Source organism: Brachycentrus maculatus, unplaced genomic scaffold, assembly GCF_059751285.1.
Source record: "Brachycentrus maculatus isolate JH-2025_06_01 unplaced genomic scaffold, ASM5975128v1 h1tg000326l, whole genome shotgun sequence".
Classification (NCBI taxonomy): Eukaryota; Metazoa; Arthropoda; class Insecta; order Trichoptera; family Brachycentridae; genus Brachycentrus; species Brachycentrus maculatus.
In genome coordinates this window covers 3,363,568-3,386,207 of record NW_028281075.1, presented here as the reverse complement: position 1 = coordinate 3,386,207, position 22,640 = coordinate 3,363,568, and the positions used below count along the sequence as shown (strand labels likewise).

Below are 22,640 nucleotides of genomic sequence, written 5' to 3'. Positions count from 1 at the left end.
GGTAGTATGTTTTCTAGGGATGGAAAGATTGATAAAGACTTAGAAAGGAGAGTGAATGCTGGGAACAAAGTTAATGGTGCACTGAAATCAGTTATAGCAAATAAAAACCTATCAGCGGAAGCTAAACTGGCAGTGCACAACGGAGTCCTGGTTCCAACTCTAATGTATGGAAGTGAAACATGGAGTTGGCAAAAGAATGATGAAAGTAGACTGAATGCAGTCGAAATGCGATCTCTCAGAAGAATGTGCGACAAATCGATGTATGATAGATGTACGAATAGTGAAATAAGGAAGGAATGCAAAGCTGAGATAAGCATTATGGATAAAATTAAGAAAGGTGTGTTGAGATGGTTTGGACATGTAGAACGAATGAGTGAGGAAAGAACAGTAAAACAAATTTATGAGGCGAATGTTAGCGGGAAAAGAAGCAGAGGAAGACCGAGAAAAACATGGCACGATCAGGTATGCCAAATACTTGAAAGTGGTCAGGTTAGGAGTCGTAACAATCGGCGGGTATGTATGAGGAGATGCATGAACGTGGAAGAGGCGAAGAATGTTTGCAAGGACAGAGTGGTGTGGCGCTCTATTCTCTCTGCCTACCCCTGCGGGGAAGCGGCGTGATGGTTAGTTAGTTAGTTAGTTAGTTTTTCTCCCCAATATATGAGATTACAAATACAATGCTTCAAATATAGTTTAAAATGACTCACAGCAACGCCAAACCGATTTTCAACAGAGAAATTCATTATTTTAATACACGAAGACATAATAAAATACATGTAGAACCAATAAACACGATTAATTAATATAAGAAATTTTAAAATCAAACACCGATTTTTGGAGTGTTCTAAATTGTATTTTATTGTTAATTAACACATAAAAATACACATGAAAATAAAATTTGTGTATATTGTTTCGCCTTGTTATGGCATTTTCAAACTAATGTGAATATTAAACGGACTAATGGTCCTTATATAACTTTACAATTCTAGGTACTTATGTTACAGTTGTACATATGTTAATTTACGGGAGAAAACAATACTTAATGGGGGATGAAGTACGTATACTTACATTAATTTTCGGGGAAAGGAAGAATCTATTGACATGGTATTGTGAGACATAGGACTGAGCACATACCTCTCTTGGTCAAAAGAACTTTGATTAGTATGCAAAAAAGTTGTAGAATCTGCTAATAAAATAAAATCGTAATAAATAAAATCAAAATAAAATATAAAAGTCTTCTTCTTCTTCTTCCTCTTCTTTTTGTAGATCCTAAGGATTTGTTTATGCCTCCGCCTGTCGCTCTTGGGATGTTGACTCCCAGCTATCTCTCCACCTTTTTGGAGTTCTGCCTGGGGTCTGCGTCCTTCAGGGTTTCTTTGAAGGGCGATACGTGGAAGTCTGTCTTCTGACATTCTGTTTATACGCTCATTCCAGTATCGCCTTCGTTGTCGTCCCCACCTTACGATATCTTCCGTCTTACACATGCTCCGGATATCGGTGTTTCTTATAAAATTACAAAAGTGACATACTTAAAATATTACTGAATTAAGAATTTAGCCAAATTGAAGAATCTCTACTCGTCGATGGATGCAGTGGAACTGATAGCAGCGGCCTCTGTGGAGATCCACGCGCAGGGTTCCAGTGTCGGACCGACGTTCCAGTGCATTCTCACCGACCACTTCCTCAGACTGCGCAGAGGGGACTATGTATGGTTCGAGCACACGCAAGCAGGATTCACTTTGGGTGAGCATCTCGCGAATAAAAAAAAAACATTTTTTTTCAATGATTAAAGAAAACACTTCGTTTTTTACCACTTGAGTTTTATTATAGACTACATGTTTCAGAAGTTAAACTTCCATCATTCAGGTCTGTATAATAACTAAAATATAAAATATAAAATTGTTCTATAAATAAGGAGAGGGGAAAGTAAGGGGAAGGTGTTAGTCAAGGGACGGAGTTTGAAAACAAAGGAAAAATGGAAAGCAATGGTGAAGAATTTTGAAACAATATATTATTTAATAAATTATTAATTGAATTCAGGTTTTCATGTATATATATATATATATATATATATATATATATATATATATATATATATATATATATATATATATATATATATATATATATATATACATATATATAAAAATGTGTGTATGTGTGTGTGTGTGTGTGTGTGTGTTAAATTATTTATATGCGTAAATCATGTCTGTTCTCTCTTAGAATGGGTAAACCTATTTTGAGACAAAAATAGAAGTTTATAACGACGTTAACGTTTTAAGTTATTAATTAAAGTTTTCTTCGTAGTAATAATATCATGAAAATTACAAAGTCATTATAATAAGAGTTCAAAAGTCAAGTTGATGTTATCTTTACTATGTAGTTGAAACGTTAACTGCCGTATATAATCGTTCATTTAATACGATAATTAATTAACATACAGAGTTATTTTTAATTTCATTTGCATTTTATTTCAGCACAACTAAATTCCATCAGAACTTCTAAGATATCGAGAATTGTGTGTAACAGTGCCCCAGGAATTAACAAAATACAGCTTAATGGATTTGTACCTCCTAGTAATAGGTGAGATACACCTATTATCATGAACATATAAAAACATGTGTTTTATATATTTTTTTTCATTAATTTCTTTCTAACCTGACCCAATATTTTACCTACAGCTAGATGTATCTGTCCGCCTCCGTAGTGTGATGGTTAGCGTGTTATGCTACCGTGCTGGAGGTCCCGGGTTCGATTCCCAGGGGGGGGGGAAATAAATATGTGTGATTTTACAATCTAATCACACCCTTAATTTACACCCTGGACTGGTCCCTGAATCGCAGGAGTGATAACACTGCGTTAATACGATGCAGAACCCTATGCACCATTCAGTGCGGATTAGGGTTAGAAAAAGAAGTAAGATATAACCGGCCACGCGTTGCTCTGACTTAGTCTGGTTAAACGGAAAAGATAGAAAGCACACACACATATTTCTAATGTTGTCAATTTTACACAATACTTGGGAGCAATGAAAATATAAAAAAAATCTATGAACCAACAATGCAATCTTGTTCATTGAAAATACTTGTATGTAATGCGTATGTTTCTGTTACGCTCAATAGATGACGCTGCCATTGAAGTAGAAAACCTGTTTAAAAAATTCATTTTTACCGTCACAAAAAATATGCGTAAATTTGAATGCAACGTTGTGTAATTTTTTAAAAAAAATCAATGAATGAGATTTTAAAAAATTAAGAAGCAAACATTTACATTTAATTTTTTTTTTAAATACATTAATTTTCATTCCAGAAATCCAACAGTCGACTGTTCAAAATTTCAAAATATCGACCTGTCCCTATGGAAGGAAGATAATTAATAAAAACAGTTTTATTATATAAACTACATGTCACAGGAAACAAAATGTCTAGCTGTACCTATAGCATTTATATATTACACACTTTGTGTAAATAACTGGGTGTTAGTTTTCATTGTAGTTAGTATTGTATAGAAGCATTATGTTGAAGCTGTTAAAATATATTACTATTAAATAAATAAATGATTGACTCAATAAAAGCACGTACAATAAATATTTTGGGATTAAAATCTGTTATGATCTCTTATTTTAGTTCAGATTCTAACAATTTGTGCACTTACAAAAGAAAATAATACTATGATTTAATGATTTTTTAAATATATTTTTCCCTTACAATCCATTTTACTGATACGTTCAGACAGGCGCCGTTGCGTAGTTAGGAAGACGCTCGACGCAAAACTGGCATCGCGGGTTCGATTCTAGCCAATTTAAAAATTAATTCAAGAAGTATGTATTTATTTTCAATTGGTCTGGGTGTTTGTGATACATTTTTCACATTTTTCTTCCCTATCCTACCTGCAGACAAGCCTCTAAAAGTAGTATTAATAAAAACCCTTATCTGCACCCCAATGATGCATAGGGCACTGCGTCATATAAACGCAGTGTTATCTTGATCGTTTACACACGAAGGAAAGGTGATCAGCCCTCCGCTTCAGGTACCCAGTCCAGGGTAATAATATTGAATAAATATTACAGTGAAAAAATCACTTATATTTATTTTACCCCCCTTGGGAATCGAACCCGGAACCTCCAGAACGGTAGCCGAGCGAGCTGACCATTACACTACGGAGGCGGACAAAAGTAGTATTACATATATATTTTCTTTGCCACAATTCTCTTATCCAGCTGAAATGGCCCGGTAGTGACCGATATCAGTAGCTCCCGATTGTGCCGTTTTTCATATGAACGAGTAATCGTACGGACTTGTCAATAAGCGGCCATTTTTTAAAATTAATTGTCTAAAAATATCCAATACTAAAGTCCACTGCTCTAACAAACTTCAACACTACCAACAACATACTTATTTTGAAGCCGGGAAAATAAAATTCAAATAAAATACTAGAATTCTTTATTGAAAATTGTGTAAACAATTATTTTTATTTTTTCGTACATTCAGGATTTACCGCTTTCAAAGATTCAGAATAAGCTTTAGAAGAATTGAGAGCTTTATATGTAATTCTCAAAGAATGATACTTCTGGTTTTTTTTTTAGGAATGTAATACTATTCTCTCAGTATATTTAAACCTGTAGAAAAAGCGATGTTCGAAATACAGCAGTGTTAATAATTAACTAAAATGATTTATTACGTAAATAAGTGTGTCATATCGTATCACGTTAATGGGAAATTATAATGAGGTGGCTCATCGGATTATTTAAAGCACATTCTATAGGCCATTGTCACCAAGTGAAGGACGCGTACTTAGAAATCAGCAATGCGTGTACCTATGGTACATAAGTAGGTGCAGATAAACTTTTTTTATAATGTAAAATCAAGAACGATTTTTATAACATTTTCATGTAGTGTAGATAACTTAACTTCAGGTAAAAAAGTCCTGACAATACGCAGCGATGAGCGGATTCGAAATGCTTGTTAAAAATAAGCTTTTTGAAGTAAAGCTTAATTTATCTATCCACTGTAATCGACCATTGATTTATCCACTTTCCAAAAATTTATATATTTAATCAAGCCAAGTCTACTATAACAATGCCAGACCTTCCTCTAGAAGAACAGAAGGTCTGTTGATGACAGTCAACAGTCCGGCTTCTCCTGAGGAGTTTAACGTGGTTTCCTCCCAGCAATGAGCAAATGCTGAGAAGTTCCTGATTGGCCCACACTAGATTATTCCTCCTGCTCCCAACACAGATTTAAATAAAATATCATTTTTAGTTAAAATAAACAAAAATCCACTTAGTGATCTATAAACCTTACATAATAAGCAAGGTAAACAATAAATGCAATTCCCATTTTAAAAAAAATTCCTTTTACTTCTTACTTAATTTGCCTCGTAGAACTGTTTTACCGTTGATTTCTCATTCTTTCATTCCAAGTGTATTCTAATTTATTATATTCAGATACTGAGAATCAAACAAAAAAATCAATAAATTTATTACAAACGATTAATTACGTTTATCGTGTTTATATTACATGTTTTAAAGTACCTACGCACGAGAAAATGAGAAAAAAATACATATCGCTTATTTGGTGTAAAAACGAATGAATTGAGAAACAACTTTTCATTAGTTATTACTAAGGAATGATTGTTTACAGTGTGCATTTTTATCTGTAAAATAGACATACAGTTACATTTATACATTAATACCATAAATGGGAAAAAGGTGTTATGTTGTTGTTGCAGAACATAAGCAATATTTGGAACTTTAAAAAAATATATAATTTTGTCATGTTTTTTTTTTACATATATTTTATATATGTTCAACGACCATTTGGAAATATTTAATTTAATTATTGAACTCTGAGATAATGAACTAACCTGGGACGATATATGTGTAATAATATGTTCGTAGTTACCTACATAAATAAAATTACATAAATCTAATAAATCAATAAATAATATAAATCAACTAGAAAGCTTTATTATGAAGAATAGTTATATATATAATGAATGCAAAACAAAACAACAACAAAAATACCACATTTATATAAAAGATGTTCTTTTTATTTGATCTCGTCTGCTTTTCTCTTACACACATTTCCGACCACATCCGATCATATCGTCGTCTGAATGCAGAACTGTCCTCTTATGAAGTCGCATTTTCAAGTCAGTGTCGTTTTTTTTAATGTATTATATTGTCCTATTTACGTATCTGTCTACCGTGCTAGAGGTCCCGGATTCGATTCCAAGGGGGTCTTCTTACATAAATTGATTTGTTACATTTATATTTATTTAATATCACCCTGGACTAATACCCTAATCACAGGAGTGATCACTTTGCCTTAGTGTAATTAACAAAATAACACTGTGTCGATGCGATGTATGAACCATTGGATGTGTATAAGATAATTTTATAAGAAATAGTGATTTTGCTGTGCAGAAAGTTCTTACTAAATAAATTGTTATTCAAGCATTATGAATCTAAATCTTAAAAAGAAAATACTACTACGTGATTAAAATAATTTGCTTTCTAAATTTTTATTTCCTTCCCTGTAAAATTTCCTCACGTGCAGTTAGGATAGTTAAAATGGTTAAAATCTGCAAAAACCTTTTTTGATTTATTTTTTTATATTTTATTAAACACCTACTTCACCTATTTAATTTTCTTCTCTCTTCTTCATCTTATTCCTCATACTTAAGGGTTGTGACTCTTGTGGAAGCAATATCCCTTGACTGCGCTGCACGTAGCGCTCCAACCACCGAGGTGGTTGGAGCGCTACGTCGGTCCATCGTGTGGGGATCTTCCTCTCCCTTTCTTCCCCTCCAGGCTTCCGATCACAGCCAGTCGTTCCAGGCTATCCTCATTGCCACGCGCAACGTGTCCAAAGAACTGGAGAATCCGTCGTGTACAGACATTGGCCAGAGTCAAGCCATCCAAGTATAACTCCTGACGAATGGACTCGTTAGAGCGTCTAGCTGTCCATGGAATTCGGAGAATGCGCCTCTAACACTACATTTCGAAAGCGTCAATGCTCTTCCTCTCTGCTGCTTTTATGGTTAATTTTCTAGATTAATGGAAATACGTTGTGCTTGAATATATAAATTTTACGCCACTGACAAAATCTCGAATTAAGTATATCGAGGTACCTACGTCATCTCTGCTATAGAATCTCTCGAAAAAATGTTTGCTATTTGCCCGCATAAAATAATAATTCATAACACAAATTCAGCCTTATCTTACAATTCTGTTTTATATAATATAAGAGCACCGTAAAACCTGTCAATTAAGTGAACAGTGTGTCAGTACGATAGTCAATCAAAATGGATTTTAAATTAGTCATTTTGTGTTTTGCGATAGTTCACGGTGCCTGTGGTGAGATATTAAAATGCATATTAATACAGTATAGTATATTTTTTGCCAGTGAAAAATACAATAAACGGGCTTTTATACATCATTTTAATAAAGAATTATTCTTAAATTTCAGTGATTAATTTATCCGTCGTATGATCGCGAGATAAAAACTGATGAATTTTCGAAAAATATCTCATTATATATTTTTAAAAATTTGGTTTCAATCCAATGAACAGTCGTTATACCCAATATGGAAATCTTCAGCAAAATAAATCATTAAAATCTGATCAAAATGGTTTCAATAGCTTTTAATAATTAATTATCTGTCCGCTTCCGTAGTGTAATGGTCAGCATGCTCGCCTACCGTTCTGGAGGTCCCGGGTTTGATTCCCAGGGGGGTTTAATAAATATAAGTGATTTTTTCACTCTAATATTTATTAAATATTACACTGGACTGGTACCTGAAGTGGAGGGCTGATCACCTTTCCTTCATGTGTTCGATCGAGATAACACTGCGTTTATATGAAGCAGTGCCCTATGCACCATTGGGGTGTGGTAAGGGATTTATTATTAATAATTAATTATTATTAAAAATGTCAAGTTAAATAATTTTATTTATTAAAAATTAATCCAATAAATTTATTTAAATTATTTACATATTATGTAGTTAATTTAAAAAAAAAATATTGGATTAATTTAAGGTAATGTTCAAATAAATTAAAATTAATTTAAAGTAATGTTCATTTGGTTTTAAAGAATATTAGGTTCCGATTAATCACATATTGGGGCTTAACGTTTTTTCCTTAATAAAATAACTCGAATGAATTTACACAACGGAGCGATGTTAAAACATTGTAAAATATGTATTATTAATCAATTTTTAGTATTTTTTATATAAATGTTTATTTATAAACGTTTTTTAATTCGTGGATTTAAAAAAAAAGATTCATAGTAAAATGTATTCAAATATTTCACCACTATTTAATTACGCCTCTCGTGATTAAACATTTATTAGGGTCAAAAGACAAAGGCTTTGCAATTTTTTTGCAGGAAAAATGTTCTAATAAATGAAATAAAAGGCATTTTTCTTTATTTTGACGTTGAATTTCTAGTACTCCATTTTAATTTATGTATTCAATATTAGATCAAACACTGATTTTTTTGAGTTTAATTAAGCTGTATATTATTGTCAAAAAACACATAAAAATCCATTTTGTGACAATTGTTTCGCCTAGTTGCAACATTGATTTTTATGTGTTTTTTAAACAATTAAATACAACTTAGTAGATTCAAAAAAATTGTATTCGATTTAAAATTTAATGTATTTTTCTTTATTTAAGAGTAATTAGTATTTAAAAAATACGCACTCTTAATCGAGTTACATACTAAATATTTAATAAAAATATAAGACATGCATATAGTAACATATTTGAAGATATATATTCTAATGGAGAGTAATTTCAAGGGGTGCCTGCGAAAGGTCCACAGCAGAAACCAGGGAAGGTAGTAGGAGGGCACGAGGCTGAGCCGCACTCACACCCCTACCAAGTGTCCCTCCAGAAGAGGATCCTCTGGATGCACAGGCACAACTGCGGAGGGTCTATCTTGAACGAATATTGGGTAACAATTTTATATCTTTTATATATTTTTTAAATATTTGTGGAGGTCCTCACCAAAACGCTATATTTCCATTATAAATGATTTTAAGTAATCAGGAAGTAATCTAGCTTGTGTAATTCCATATTGGTTTAACAAGGAGATTGGTCACGTTTTGTTGCAACTTTCATTAAAATTTCGATAGAATACAATAAACAGTACAGATTTGCATTTAAAGGATTTTTTGTGCACTGTTGGAAATATAAATTTTTGGTGAGGACCTCCACATTTGTTAATTGCCCTAGAAAAAAATATAGCATATTTAGTTTATGTCTCGTGAAAATGAAATTGGATGTGTATAGTTCAAAATAAATAAATAAATTTGATTCCTAAAAAAAACAAAACAAAAGATACAATACTACGATAGACACAATGGATTCAACATCTTATATCGATCAAGATTCCGTCACAAGCTCATTTATTCCTCTCATTCTTCTTGTCACATTTTCCAAATAAGACACCACCAAATCCGATAAATCCTTACTTCCTTGCCTCATCAATTTTTGTCACATTATTGTAATTATGTGTACGAGGAAATCAAAATAAATAAATATGCCAGGCCGAAAGCTTTTTATCCGCCTCCGAGGTGTAATGATTAGCGTGTTAAGCTACCATGCTGGAGGTCCCGGGCTCGATTCCCAGGGGGGGTGAAAATAAATATTTGTGATTTTAGACTGTAATATTTATTTAATATTACCTTGGACTGATCCCTGAAGCGCTGGAGTAATCACCTTGCCTTCATGTAAATAACGATCAAGATAACACTGTGTCAATACAATGCAGTGCCCTATGCACCATTGGGTGCAGATAAGGGTTAGAAGAAGAAGACCGAAACCTTTAGGCACAGTCTCTTTTTTTAAATCATTTGGGGGAGTAAGGGTTATTATTAGAACTATATAAAAGGTTGAGGAAGGAAAGTTTTAAAAATTAATGCATTTTTTGTATCGCAAAATAATTTGAATGATTAATTGAATACCGATATAATATTTAAAATAATATATATTTTTTTATGTATGCATGTTTGGTTCCGAAGAGAAAAAAATAAGTTAATATACAGTACCCGGAAATATAGCGGGAGGTTTCAGAGTGCGTAGGAATAAGATTTATAAGTTGCCCAAATAGAAAATAGACTCCATTATATATCTTCCATAAAAAAATATATTGGAAAGGGCTTTTAGCTCGATGCTCCCATAATCCCCATATAAAATAATGTCACTGTGGATGGTTGATAAGCCGGAACGTTAGCCACCGACAATGTAACCCCAATAGCGTAGGTTTTTTATAAATCGAATTTCGATACCTCAGCAAAACCCTTTGCGATTATAAATAAACCGCACAATGAAAGCTTTCGATGACAATAAGAATCAGATTATAGTCCTTAAGTAGTGAGTGAAAAAAAATATAAGTGATTTTCTCACTCTAATATTTATTCAATATTATCCTGGTTTGGAAGCGGAAGGCTGATCACCTTTCCTTCATGTGTTAACGATCAAGATAACACTGAGTTTATAGGATGCAGTGCCCTATGCACCATCGGGTGTGGATAAGGGTTTAAAGAAGAAGTATTTTTTTAAAGGAATTACTCACGGAGCCTCTACTTTTACAGGCTTATCTGTATGTAGGATAGTAAGGATAGGGAAGGTAAATGTGAAAAACACATATTATTTTTTGACATCTCATCAAAGATGAAGAAGAATATGGAAGTCTGGGCATTTACGGGGCTGACGACCGTCATGGGCTGGTTTAAGTGATCACTTTACACACGTGTAACATTTACCAATTCTACCCATTATTGACAACCACACTACTCAAATTCTCAAATTCTTGGAAGTTCTATATATATTAACCAATTTAGAAACCTTGGTCTTGAATCACTAGAACTTCACTAGAGACATCTATTGGTGAGATGAATTGAAAATAATTGAAAATAAATCTTTATTTATTGAAAATAAATCTTTCTTGAATTTACTTTGTAATTTCAAGTTCGTGAACGTTAAAACAGGAGTCCATGGCTCGGTTTCAAATAACATTACTTTATTTCTATTTTCATAACTTTTTTTCTATTTTCTAAAACGGCTTTTCTGAAAATAATACTTCACGCAGATTTTGAAAATTATTTATAATACGAGTAAGTAACTTGATAAGGTGAATAGGTACCATTTTTTTATTAATGACAAAATACAATTACTTAATTATTATTACGATTGTCACAGGTACTGACAGCAGCTCATTGTGTGGGAGAAACATTTTACAGTTTTCTTACCCCGCTGGACGTATACGCTGGAATTCACAGCCTCAAAGGACGAGAAAAATCAACCCAGGTATCTAGGGTGGTAGAAAGAGTCATACACCCTAAATATGAAGGGTAAATATTATTTATTTTTATTAATTTTAAACTTCACAACTTTTAAATATACCACATTCTTGTTAATACAGATATATATATATATATATATATATATATATATATATATATATATATATATATATATATATATATATATATATATATATATATATATATATATATATATATATATATATATATATATATATATATATATATATATATATATATATATATATATATATATATATATATATATATATATATATATATATATATATATATATATATATATATATATGTAATAATAAAAAATAATAAAAAAAGCTTCATATAAACGCAGTGTTATCTTCATCGTTTACACATGAAGGAAAGGTGATCAGCCATCCGCTTCAGGTACCAGTCCAGGGTAATATTGAATAAATATTACTGTGAATAAATCACTTATATTTATTTGACCCCCCCTGGGAATTGAACCCGGGACCTCCAGAACGGTAGCCGAGCGTGCTGACCATTACACTACGGAGGCGGACAAAAATAATATATATATATATATATATATATATATATATATATATATATATATATATATATATATATATATATATATATATATATATATATATATATATAAACGTCTGTCAGTTTTCGAAACTAGTCGTGTGTAATGATATAAAACTCATTAAGTGGTATCAAACAAGTGTTTTTTTTTAATAATCAATATGTCATTCCACAAAATTAATGCCGAATTTATAAATAATATATTCTTACAACATTTTGAGTGTGTCCAAATACTTGTTCACAAAATCTGGATTATCTCCAATTACAGGAGTTATTTTCATATTATTTTTTGACATCTCATCAAAGATGAAGAAGAATATGGAAGTCTGGGCATTTACGGGGCTTACGACCGTCAAGAAGAATATGGAAGTCTGGGCATTTACGGGGCTTACGACCGTCATAGGCTGGTTTGAGTGATCACTTTACACACGTGTAACATTCACCAATTCTACCCATTATTGACAACCACACTACTCAAATTCTTGGAAGTTCTATATATATGAACCAATTTAGAAACCTTGTTCATGAATCACTAAAACTTCACTAGAGACATCTATTGGTGAGATGTAAAGAAGCTTTTTATTAAGCAGAAACTCTTATATTAGTATGTGAGATCCCAGACTTCCATATTCTTCTTCATCTTTGATGAGATGTCAAAAAATAATATAATATATTCTTGTTAACTATTTTATTATTGACGTTTTCAGTGATGTGAATCCGTACGACATCGCTCTGCTCAGGGTCAGGACGGCTTTGATCTTCAATGACAAAGTGCAGCCGATAAGTCTGCCCGAGGCCGGAAGTACTCCCCTCGGGGACTCCACTCTCACCGGATGGGGACTGCGGAAGTCTTCCCCTGGCAGCAGGCTACCGGAGTACCTGCAAGAAGTCGACCTTCCCGTGCTGACCTTCAAGGGTACGTCTGTAATATGTACCCTAATTCTGACTGGAAATTTTAATAGTTTCATTTTCATTTTCCGAATTTCTAACTTGCCAAACATATTTTTTTCCCCACTTTATTTTATTCTAAAAATTATTTATTTTGTGGTGTTCATATTTACCGGTTTGAATACATGCGTATTAAATAAATAAGAATACTTTAATTTGCTGACTAATTACACGTAGGCTTTTTTTTTATAAAATCAAATTAAACATAAAGGATTTTGAAGTTATTTTGCATAGTTATGAGCAGGGATCTTTTTTTCATGTTATGCGTTGGAACGGCGTTCCGGCTCCGTTTTTCACGGGTAATACATGTATTTTTGTTATATTTTGAAAATCAATTAGACGAAACGATATTTGCGCTTACGTTATTGCAATATATGTTTTTATAATTCGTCAAAATGATAAAATGTGGAAAAGTAATGAATATTTAAATAATATTTGAATATATATTTTTAAGTATAAAGCTTGAAGTGAGTTCCGGGACCATTTTTGTTTAAAAAAAAGGCCTGGTTGTGAGTAATATTTATAAAATTATTATCCTGAGCTGATGAATTCGAAGTTCTGCGGAATAATCATACGACAATACACAAATAATGCGCAAACGTCATATTGCTCATATATCGCTCACTCCTTTCAAGAACGTCATAAATCAAAAATCGACAATTTTCAGTTGTGCATATTTTCGGGATGCCCAGATAATGTACTATATCCCAGCAAAAGCGGCATATTTTTAACTTAATATTTACCCGCTACAGGGCAGAAAGTGTTGTTTTTGTATTTTGAAGAAAAGGTTTAATATTTTTTTATTTTACTTAATATTTTCCAAATGGAGAAAAAACCTTCAGGTTTTACCTAAAAAGATCTGTTACACAGTAAAAAGTTCAATAAGTGGCTTGATATTTATTTTTAATACTTTGTATTATATTTTTAAACTTTTTAACACGTTCTCCTGAGAAATCAAGTTTTTTGATTTATGACGTTCTTGAAAGGAGTGGGCGAAATGATAATCGAAAATGATTAGCTAGAGTAAACTTACGTAAAAATATCTCTATTTGAAGTTTTTATTATTTTCGTCTTTGGTCATCCCATTATTCAGAACATGTTACTTTTCTGTTGACTGTTTTTATTAATTTTGATACAAACCGAAAACTAATAAAACATTGTTATAAAATCACTTCATTTTAATTTACGTAATTGTAATGTCGACTGGTTTCGAACCAAACAATTTTCCCATCAAGACAGCTAATTTTAAAGAAAATTATTTTGTTTGATAGAAAATGGTATAATATTTATTTTTGAAATATTAATGATATAAAACTAATATTTAGATTTTATGAAATCCTGAAAAACAGAGAGATAGAGTGCCAAAGTACCACAAAGAGGTCTCAGAGAAAATTAATACCTTAAAAGATACTAAATTTAGTACAAAGCTCTTCCAGGTGCTTATTAAAATTAGTTTACAATATATTTTTTAAGGATTAAAGGCTCCAGCAGCGCCTGCCCAATTTCCAGTTTCTTTCTCGTTATCTCTCAAACAAGGATACATCTGCAGAAACGACACGATCCAATAATGTCTTACCTCTAAACCCATTAGAATTTCAATTACCTCACCAAAAGAACTACCCATATACCCGATTACGATCATTCTGATTGAGGTAGAAGAAAATTGGTTCATTTCCATCAGCTTACCCTTAATTTAAATTTAGCCTGAAGATTGAATAGATCCTTATTAAAATACCTCATCCCACTTTTTAAAATTAGATAAGGTACTCAATATCAGTTGGTGGGGCGAGTTTAATGGTAATTTACTTTTCAATTAAATTTACTTGTCAATAATAAATATTTTATAATTCTATGCAATACATGTGCTGCATATCCCCTATCCTAATGTACATATTAGTGACCCTAAAGGAATCACAATTCAGTATTTCTCTATTCAACTGTATTAGGAGGATGACAGCATTAGTATTCTCAAACGGTAGGTACATATACTCGGTTCGAGAATACAAATGCTGCTATCCTAAATGTATGTATGCATACATATACAGGGCTTTTTTTCAAACACAAAAGATCCCAGAGCTCACTTCATGTCAAGCTTGCTAAAACAAATTATATTTAAATATCATTTAAATAAAAATTAAAGCTATTTTTCCTATCATTTTGACGAATTTCACAAATAAAGATTGTAATTACTTAAGCATTGTTTCGTGTAATTGATTTTGAAACATTAAAAAAATATATCCATGAAAAAAAGTGCCGCAACGCTGTTCCCCCGCATTACATGAAAAAAACGCCTGTATATATATATCGTAGTCTTACAGGAAAAAGTGACCAACTAACAAAACGTAAAATGTTCAGGAAGGCCATTTAAGTCACCTTTACTTGGCAAGAAAATAAACATCAATGCAGTTGGTCATTTTTAACAAGTCAATATATTATACTTTCAAGTTCAAAATCTTTTGGGATTTTTTCAGGGTAATGTTAAGCTAGTAAGTTCTCTAATAGTCAACGATCACGTTTTTGTAAAAAAAATGCACTTTCTCCTGTATGACTACGATATATCATGTAAAAACTTGAATGAATTATTATTAATTCTTTCATGAATTTCGTTAGAACGTTTACGGATTTTGTTTTAACTCAATTACACCATGTGTTTCTTAGCTTGTTTCCTATGGCTCTATATTTGTTCTCATGTCTTTCAGAGTGCAACGATTCCGTCGAGTCATTCCGCGACAGTCCGGACGACAGGAACCCATTGGACGAGGAGTCCAACGTGTGCACCGGCCCCCTGTCGGGCGGCAAGGGGGGCTGCAACGGGGACTCCGGAGGCCCTCTGGTGCAGGAGGGCGAGGGGGGCCTTGTACAGGTTCGGACACTTCTATAATTTACTTGTGTGTCAATAAACATTGTGCTTGAATTACTAGAATTTCACTAATGTCATCTATTGGTGAGATGAAAAAAGTTTTTATTGAGCTGAAACTCTTTCTAAAATAAAACAACTTTGTTTTTAGCTAGGTACTTGTACATTTTTATTTTCCAACCGGTTTCGACAAGAACCTTGTGCATGTTAAACCCTGATGATGACAAGGTTCTTGTAGAAACCGGTTGGAGAAAAAATGAACCAATAAAAAAGTGGTTAAAATAAAAATTGTTTTATTATATAAAGTTTATAAAATGTGCCACAAAGTATCTGCAAAAAACATTCAAGAAAAAAAACTCTTTCATTTGTATGTGTGGTTTGATTCCTGGATCACATACATGGGAAACATTAGAAAATATCCTTTTCATTTTATTATTTTAAATTATAATTTAATCAGTTAATTTATTTACAACATGTTGAGTGTGTCCAAATACATGTTCACAAAATCTATGTTGAGATGTTAAAAATAATGTAAAAAACTTCTCTAATTATTTATAGATTTGGCGTTTAATTTGTAGAACTCCATTTTAATTTATATATCAAATATTAACATCAAACTGATTATTAGAGTCTACCTACTAAAATGCATTTTATTACAAACAACACATAAAAAATATATATTGTGACAATTGTTTCGCCTTGATAGGGCATTGTCATTTCTAGGTACTTAAGTAATAGTTATAACGTGTGCAGTAATAATTATCGAGGAAAATAATAACTGTGTGTAAAAATACCGATCTCAAATCGGTGTTTATAAGCGGACTGATTAAAATTTGATATTTTAAACCAGGACAGTGTATATCATATGAAATTACAAAATATACGTTAAAATATTGTTTGTTTTTTCAGATTGGTATTGTTTCATGGGGTTACAACCCTTGTGGATCTAAAGGAGCACCTACAGTTTACACTAAAGTCTCCTCATTCATCGACTTTATAGAAGAACACATGGATAACGATGACTGGGCCAAAGTTACACGAACCAAAGTATTGAGCCACATGTCCAATTAATGTTAACAAGATATCAACGAAAAGGGATTAAATATAATCATCTATGTTTTGTAAAAATATATTTTAAAATTAACTAAATAAATAATAATATGAAAAAAACTCGGTGATATTTAATATATTTTTGTAATCAATATAATTGTAATATATATATATATATATATATATATATATATATATATATATATATATATATATATATATATATATATATATATATATATATATATATATATATATATATATATATATATATATATATATATATATATATATATATATATATATATATATATATATATATATATATATATATATATATATATATATATATATATATATATATATATATATATATATATATATATATATATATATATATATTATATGAATTGATTATGCAATTAAATACGACATGGCTAAATGATGCGATCTATTATAATTCAGATCTGCCTATTTCACCATTGTTCTTTTGACCAAAAGAAGTGTGTGTTGGATTTGTTTGATGTGTTTATGTGTTTTCCAAAACACAAACACTACAAGATCCATCTAGTAGGTCTCTGTATATTACCACAAAGTTAGGATTTGAGTACCATGAGGATTTGAAATGAATGTGTAATAGATACCATAGATACCAATGCGTGCACTAGAGAGAAGAGAGAAGAGAATTAATTAGGGTCCACAGTAGAGGTACGCAGTACCTAAGGTAAGCTAGGTACTACTTACTAGGGTAGGTAGTAAGGTAAGGTGATACTACTTAGTAGGTAGGGTAGGTACTGGTTGGGTTTTTATATGTCACGCCAGCAAGTTAGGATAGGGAACACTGCTTTCTGCCTACATGGAAGGCACGCCCCTGCATATAAATATATGTCCTGTAAGTCCTGTGGATAATCGATGCCCTCCGCCGCCCGCCGCCACCGCCTCTAACTCCAATTCATTTTGTCGCCGTGAATGGATTGACGTCACGGGGTCGCCGGAGCGGCAGAATTACCAACTGAGACCTAACTGAATTTATCAGTCAACAACAGCCCTCGAGTTGCTACATTCCTCTAGAAAAACTAACAGGGTCGACCATAACGTTTTTTTTTACATAATAATATTATTTTAAAACTAACAAACTAACCATCACTCTGCTTTACCGCGAGGGTTAGCAGAGAGAATCAAACCCCACACCAATCCGTCTTTACAAACAATATGAGCATTTTCAGCATTGTTTTTTTTTTTTTAATTAGTCTTCAATGAAATAATATATGAGATGTCAAAAAATAATATAAAAAAAATATATCATTTAAAGAAGTTACCTTTAGGAAAACGGCTCTTGAATTGAAGCTTTGGAAATCTCGAAAAGTTAATATAATATTCGATACTTTTCAGCAGCCATTTAATGTGTCCATAAAACTAAGGGTTTTGATATTACGCAGATCTAACTAGATGATTTCTAAATTTCATATATGGTATACAAACATTCTTGCGTTAAAATAATTTGTAACACTAATGGACGATTCTGTTTTTACGCAACCCTGAACTAAGGCTTTGCCAATTTATTGTCGACAAATTGCATTGACACAGATTTCGATTACCGTACGCTCCAAACGGCTGTGAACAATAAATTCAATAACGGTGAGAACAAGTTGAAAAAATCTCATTTCGGTCGCTCAGCCAGGCACCCGCTCGGGTTTCCTATCGGATGAATGATGAGTGGATGCTGCGCAGTAGCGTTCTGTGAATGGGCGCCGGGGACCGGGAACCCCCCCAACACGCCACGGCGTGTGGAGGGACAGATAATGGACATTACGGGGTACGTGGGTGCTGCAAATTGTTAATACCTGCCAACACAAGTGTGAAATTACTTCGGAGCTTCGCAGTATAAAAAGCCTCGGAAGAGCTCGGATTGTCACAGTTCTTCGGTAACTCTCCCAAGAGAGTGAACCCAGCACCTGAAGCTTTTCCACTGAAAGAAGCATTTACAGAAATACTTCCGATCATCGCAGTATTTCGGTGACATTTCATCATGTTGTACAGAGATACTCTGTTGGCGGTAGGTGCGCTCTTCCTACTCGTCGTACGTCCATCTCAAAGTTTTATCGAAAACGTGTGCGACGGCATCCAACTAGATGACAAGGTCTGCGAGAGACACGAGAAAGGGAATAAAGGCAACGACGTACTCATTAAGGCCAAGGAAGACGCGGCGAAAAATGACATCGGTTTGAAGGAAACTCGGGTCGTTTTATCCAGATACCATCTCGGGACTGAAAATAGCAGAATTTACAGGGAAAGAAGTTCCGAAGATTCATCCGCGGCACGAGAATCAAATAGGCGACAACGGCTTTCCACTGTGTCCTCTAGGTTCGAGGGCCGAGAGACCAGATATGACCGAGCGCGACGGGAAATCAGCTTAACCACACGTCGGAATAACCGCGAAAACGAGCAATACCCATCGACTCGATCACCAGTAAATCGTAAAGGACAAAATGAAATTCGACTAATTTCCAGACGTTTTGTTGCCGAACGCCGAAACGATAGGCGCGAATCAGTATCGCAGGCACGAGACAATCAAATCAGGATCACGGACCATCAAATGCCGAGCCATATAATGAATTCGGACAACCGCAATCCCGACAGACGAACCACCGATCGCCTCGCTATTCGACGTGACACCAGGGTCGAAAGCCGAAACGAAGAACGCCGGGTAGGTCGAGGCACTTCCGAGAATAGAGCATCGGCAGTATCGACGAACCGACGACTGTTGGAGGGCAATTTACAGGTAGATCGTTCTACAAATCGCCGAGAAACGCGGGAAATTTCACAAACAAACCGACGGAACTTATCACCTCTACAGAACAATAATCGCATCAATATTGATCGTATCGCCAAAAATGAGGAGCGTCGTGTCGACCCCTCGGCACGTAATAGTGTGTCAAACGAGAGACGCGATATCAACGCTAACAAAGCAGTCGAACGTCGATTATCCGAAAGAAAAGAATCTAGACAAAGGGAAGCTGGAAACAGGGAAATTTTCCGGACTAAGCGCGAAGCATCTAACGAGCGTTCTGCGTTAAATCGTCTGTCTGAAAGAAGGACTGAAAGGACAGTAGACGCGAGGATATCATCTGTACGCCGAGAGATGGAAAGATTTTCTAGCGAACGGGTAGACAGAAGGTTGCCAAGTGAGCGGATCCGTTCTTCCCGGAGTGAGAGAGAATCTCGAGTGACGGTTTCTAGGGCCGCAAGAAATGTTCCGAACATGTTGGAAATTCGTGAACGCCGATTGGATATGTCTCGAGTAAAGAATGTTCGCGGGATCCGAAGTGCGGAAATAGGAGACCGACGAATCGAAAGATCATCTGCAAATGATCGTCGCATGTATGAAGACAGCCTACGGAGGAACACTTATCCAGAAGGCGCTTCGAGAAATAACTTAGTAAGAGCAAACCGCGAAAGAAAATTAGACCGTAGCGTAGAACGAGGTACACGACGAGAAGACCGAGAAACCGGAGAACACCGATCCAAACGAGACTTATCCGTAACTCGCCGAGAACGGTCAAATGAAAGAATCACCGATAATTATATTGATACCAGCCGACGTGTATCTTCCGAGCGAAGAACAGAAGAATATCGAAGCACTGTAGATAACGTACAAAGGCAAGCCAGCAGGATTGATAGATTTACTATGGATCATCGTGCATCTCGCAGCAGTAACAGAAATCTTCGTTCTAGATCTCTGGAAGAAACTCGCAATGACCAATCAAATAATCGAAAAACCGAGGAGAGGAGTGTTTCTCCCAAGAACCGAGAAAATATGCGGACACAACCGAACCGGATCCAGCGATTTTCTAATGATCGTCTCATTTCTCGCCAAGAAAGGATGAATGAGCGTTCGCGAAATGTTGAATATGTAGCACGAGCTGATTTAAAAGATGAACGACAAAATGGCGAACAACACATTTCACAAAACCGTGTAGAAGAAAATTCGAGAATGACGCGGTTCTCCAATGAGCGACGCCTTTCTAACACTCGATCCCAATCCGCAGGACGCATGTCTCGTAGATATAACAGGAATGTGCCCTCTCGTTCTGCCGAGCTTGGATCTAGAATCAACCATTCCAGTGAAAGAGTAATTGAGGAGCAAAGTATTTCTGAAAACCGTTTTGAAGGTGATAGACAAAGGCGATTTGCAGAACGCACATCTAGATTGGATTTATCAAGTGAACGAAGAAACAAAGAAAGGCGCATTTCCAGAAATCGACTCGATGACAATACAAGGAGACAATATAACAGAATCGATCAATCGAATTCCCGTCGCATTTCTCAAATCGATAACAGGAACATACGCTCAGTTCTTAATGAACGGGTTTCTAGAACTGACTTATCTAGTGAACGACGAAATGATGAAAGACGCGTTTCAGAAAATCATATTGAAGATTCTAGGAGGCAACTAAGCAGGTCACACATTGAACGTCGCATTCGGGCAGCTGAAAGTTCAAGGGTAGCCAGATCCAACCCTCAACGAATGGCCACCGATCGCCGTACAGATCGTCAAACAAATAACGTTCGCGAAATATCAGAACGTAGAATTGAGACCCAGGACATTCGATTCCAGCGCCTAATCGCGTCTCCGGAGCAATATGAAAAGTCAACCTTCAAATTAAACACGCTGGATGAGATAATCAATCCGACAATGGCTGAATTGGGAATTCAAGTCTTGCAGGCACTTTGCATCTGTACCATATTCCTTCAAATTGCAAGCACATACAAGGATTCCAAGATGAAATCTGGGTAAGTTCTCTTTCAAGATATTTTTTTTTATTATTCTATTAGAAATTAAATGTTGTATTTACATATTTTTATATCCAGTGTTATGGAGTGAATATTATAACTTTTTTCTTAAAAAAAAATATATGCAATTCTTCAGGTTTATCCATTCCCATTCCGTAGAATTTCTTTAGAGCCTTGTATAGTACAGATTTCTTAATTTTCTTTAAACGGCAGCATTTTTACTAGTGAATACTAATACTTGCTTGAATTCTAATATTTATATTTCATTTACCATTATGAATATCAATCCTTTAATTATAACGGATACATATTTATGTGAATCCCCTTCTAAGTTGAAGTAAACAGTCTTATTTTTCCCCGCCTATTATGTATGCAAATATAAAATGATAAAAGTGATTTTTTTTAACAGATTCTTCAGGGCTATCCAAAACTGGGGGCAGATGGTCAAAATCAAGGTGGATTAATATGGTGATCAGCACAAAGCAACCACAAACCTCCCCTACGACAGAGAAATGGCTATGACAATGTTAATGAGCGATATTTATATAAGATGCTAAAATAATTTAATACTATTTATTAAATAGATGTAGGTACCTGAAAAAATATTATATATTATATATTTTATGAAATATTAAAATAAACAAAGTCAAATATAATATATTCAAAATCTCATATAATTAGAATCCTAAACAAGGTTTCTTTAAAAAATAAAAATAATGTAATATTATTTATACAAAAACATTTATAAATTGAATAAATATTTAGAGTACTTCTTTTCCATTCAAGTAGTAAAAATATCTCAGATTATAAACTAAAAAATACTTAGTACATGTTAATAATATTTATTTAAGTGAAGTATTTTCCATACATTTTCATGTAGTCGCCACTCATAGAGTAGTTACCCCTGTAGAATCAAGAATGTTAAAAAGAGTAGACCGTTATAAATATGGGATTCAGCTATCTTTCAAAAGTGTAGAATTTTTATGGAATATAAATACCACTGTTAAATTAACGTTTTAGAGATAAAAAAATTAAATATTTCACTATTGTAATAAAATATGTTATAATGCTTTGAAATTAATAAAGTG

The 22,640-nt window shown here is 33.6% G+C and overlaps 2 protein-coding genes across 2 annotated transcripts; both read left to right on the top strand.

The window, feature by feature from the left end:
* Positions 1-7,197: 7,197 nt before the first annotated feature.
* Positions 7,198-16,878, top strand: LOC148304320 (trypsin-1-like). The gene is made up of 6 exons (XM_088268723.1): positions 7,198-7,360; positions 8,805-8,959; positions 11,209-11,360; positions 12,611-12,819; positions 15,551-15,714; positions 16,618-16,878. The coding sequence occupies exons 1-6, from the start codon at positions 7,309-7,311 to the stop codon at positions 16,777-16,779; spliced, it is 894 nt and encodes a 297-aa protein (XP_088124849.1). The 5' UTR covers positions 7,198-7,308; the 3' UTR covers positions 16,780-16,878.
* A 1,799-nt stretch (positions 16,879-18,677) lies between these two features.
* On the top strand, positions 18,678-22,640 carry LOC148304319 (uncharacterized). Its single transcript, XM_088268621.1, has 2 exons — positions 18,678-21,552; positions 21,962-22,640. Exons 1-2 carry the CDS (start codon positions 18,788-18,790, stop codon positions 22,014-22,016), a joined length of 2,820 nt encoding a protein of 939 aa, XP_088124747.1. The 5' UTR covers positions 18,678-18,787; the 3' UTR covers positions 22,017-22,640.

What these genes read in the sequence shown, in the direction of transcription:
- LOC148304319 (XM_088268621.1), top strand. Translation starts at nt 18,788, where the DNA reads ATGTTGTACAGAGATACTCTGTTGGCGGTAGGTGCGCTCTTCCTACTC. An exon ending in GATTCCAAGATGAAATCTGG is followed by an intron (nt 21,553 to 21,961) that starts GTAAGTTCTCTT and finishes TTTTTTTAACAG; the next exon opens with ATTCTTCAGGGCTATCCAAA.
- LOC148304320 (XM_088268723.1), top strand. Translation starts at nt 7,309, where the DNA reads ATGGATTTTAAATTAGTCATTTTGTGTTTTGCGATAGTTCACGGTGCC. An exon ending in GATAGTTCACGGTGCCTGTG is followed by an intron (nt 7,361 to 8,804) that starts GTGAGATATTAA and finishes AGTAATTTCAAG; the next exon opens with GGGTGCCTGCGAAAGGTCCA. An exon ending in GCGAGGGGGGCCTTGTACAG is followed by an intron (nt 15,715 to 16,617) that starts GTTCGGACACTT and finishes TTGTTTTTTCAG; the next exon opens with ATTGGTATTGTTTCATGGGG.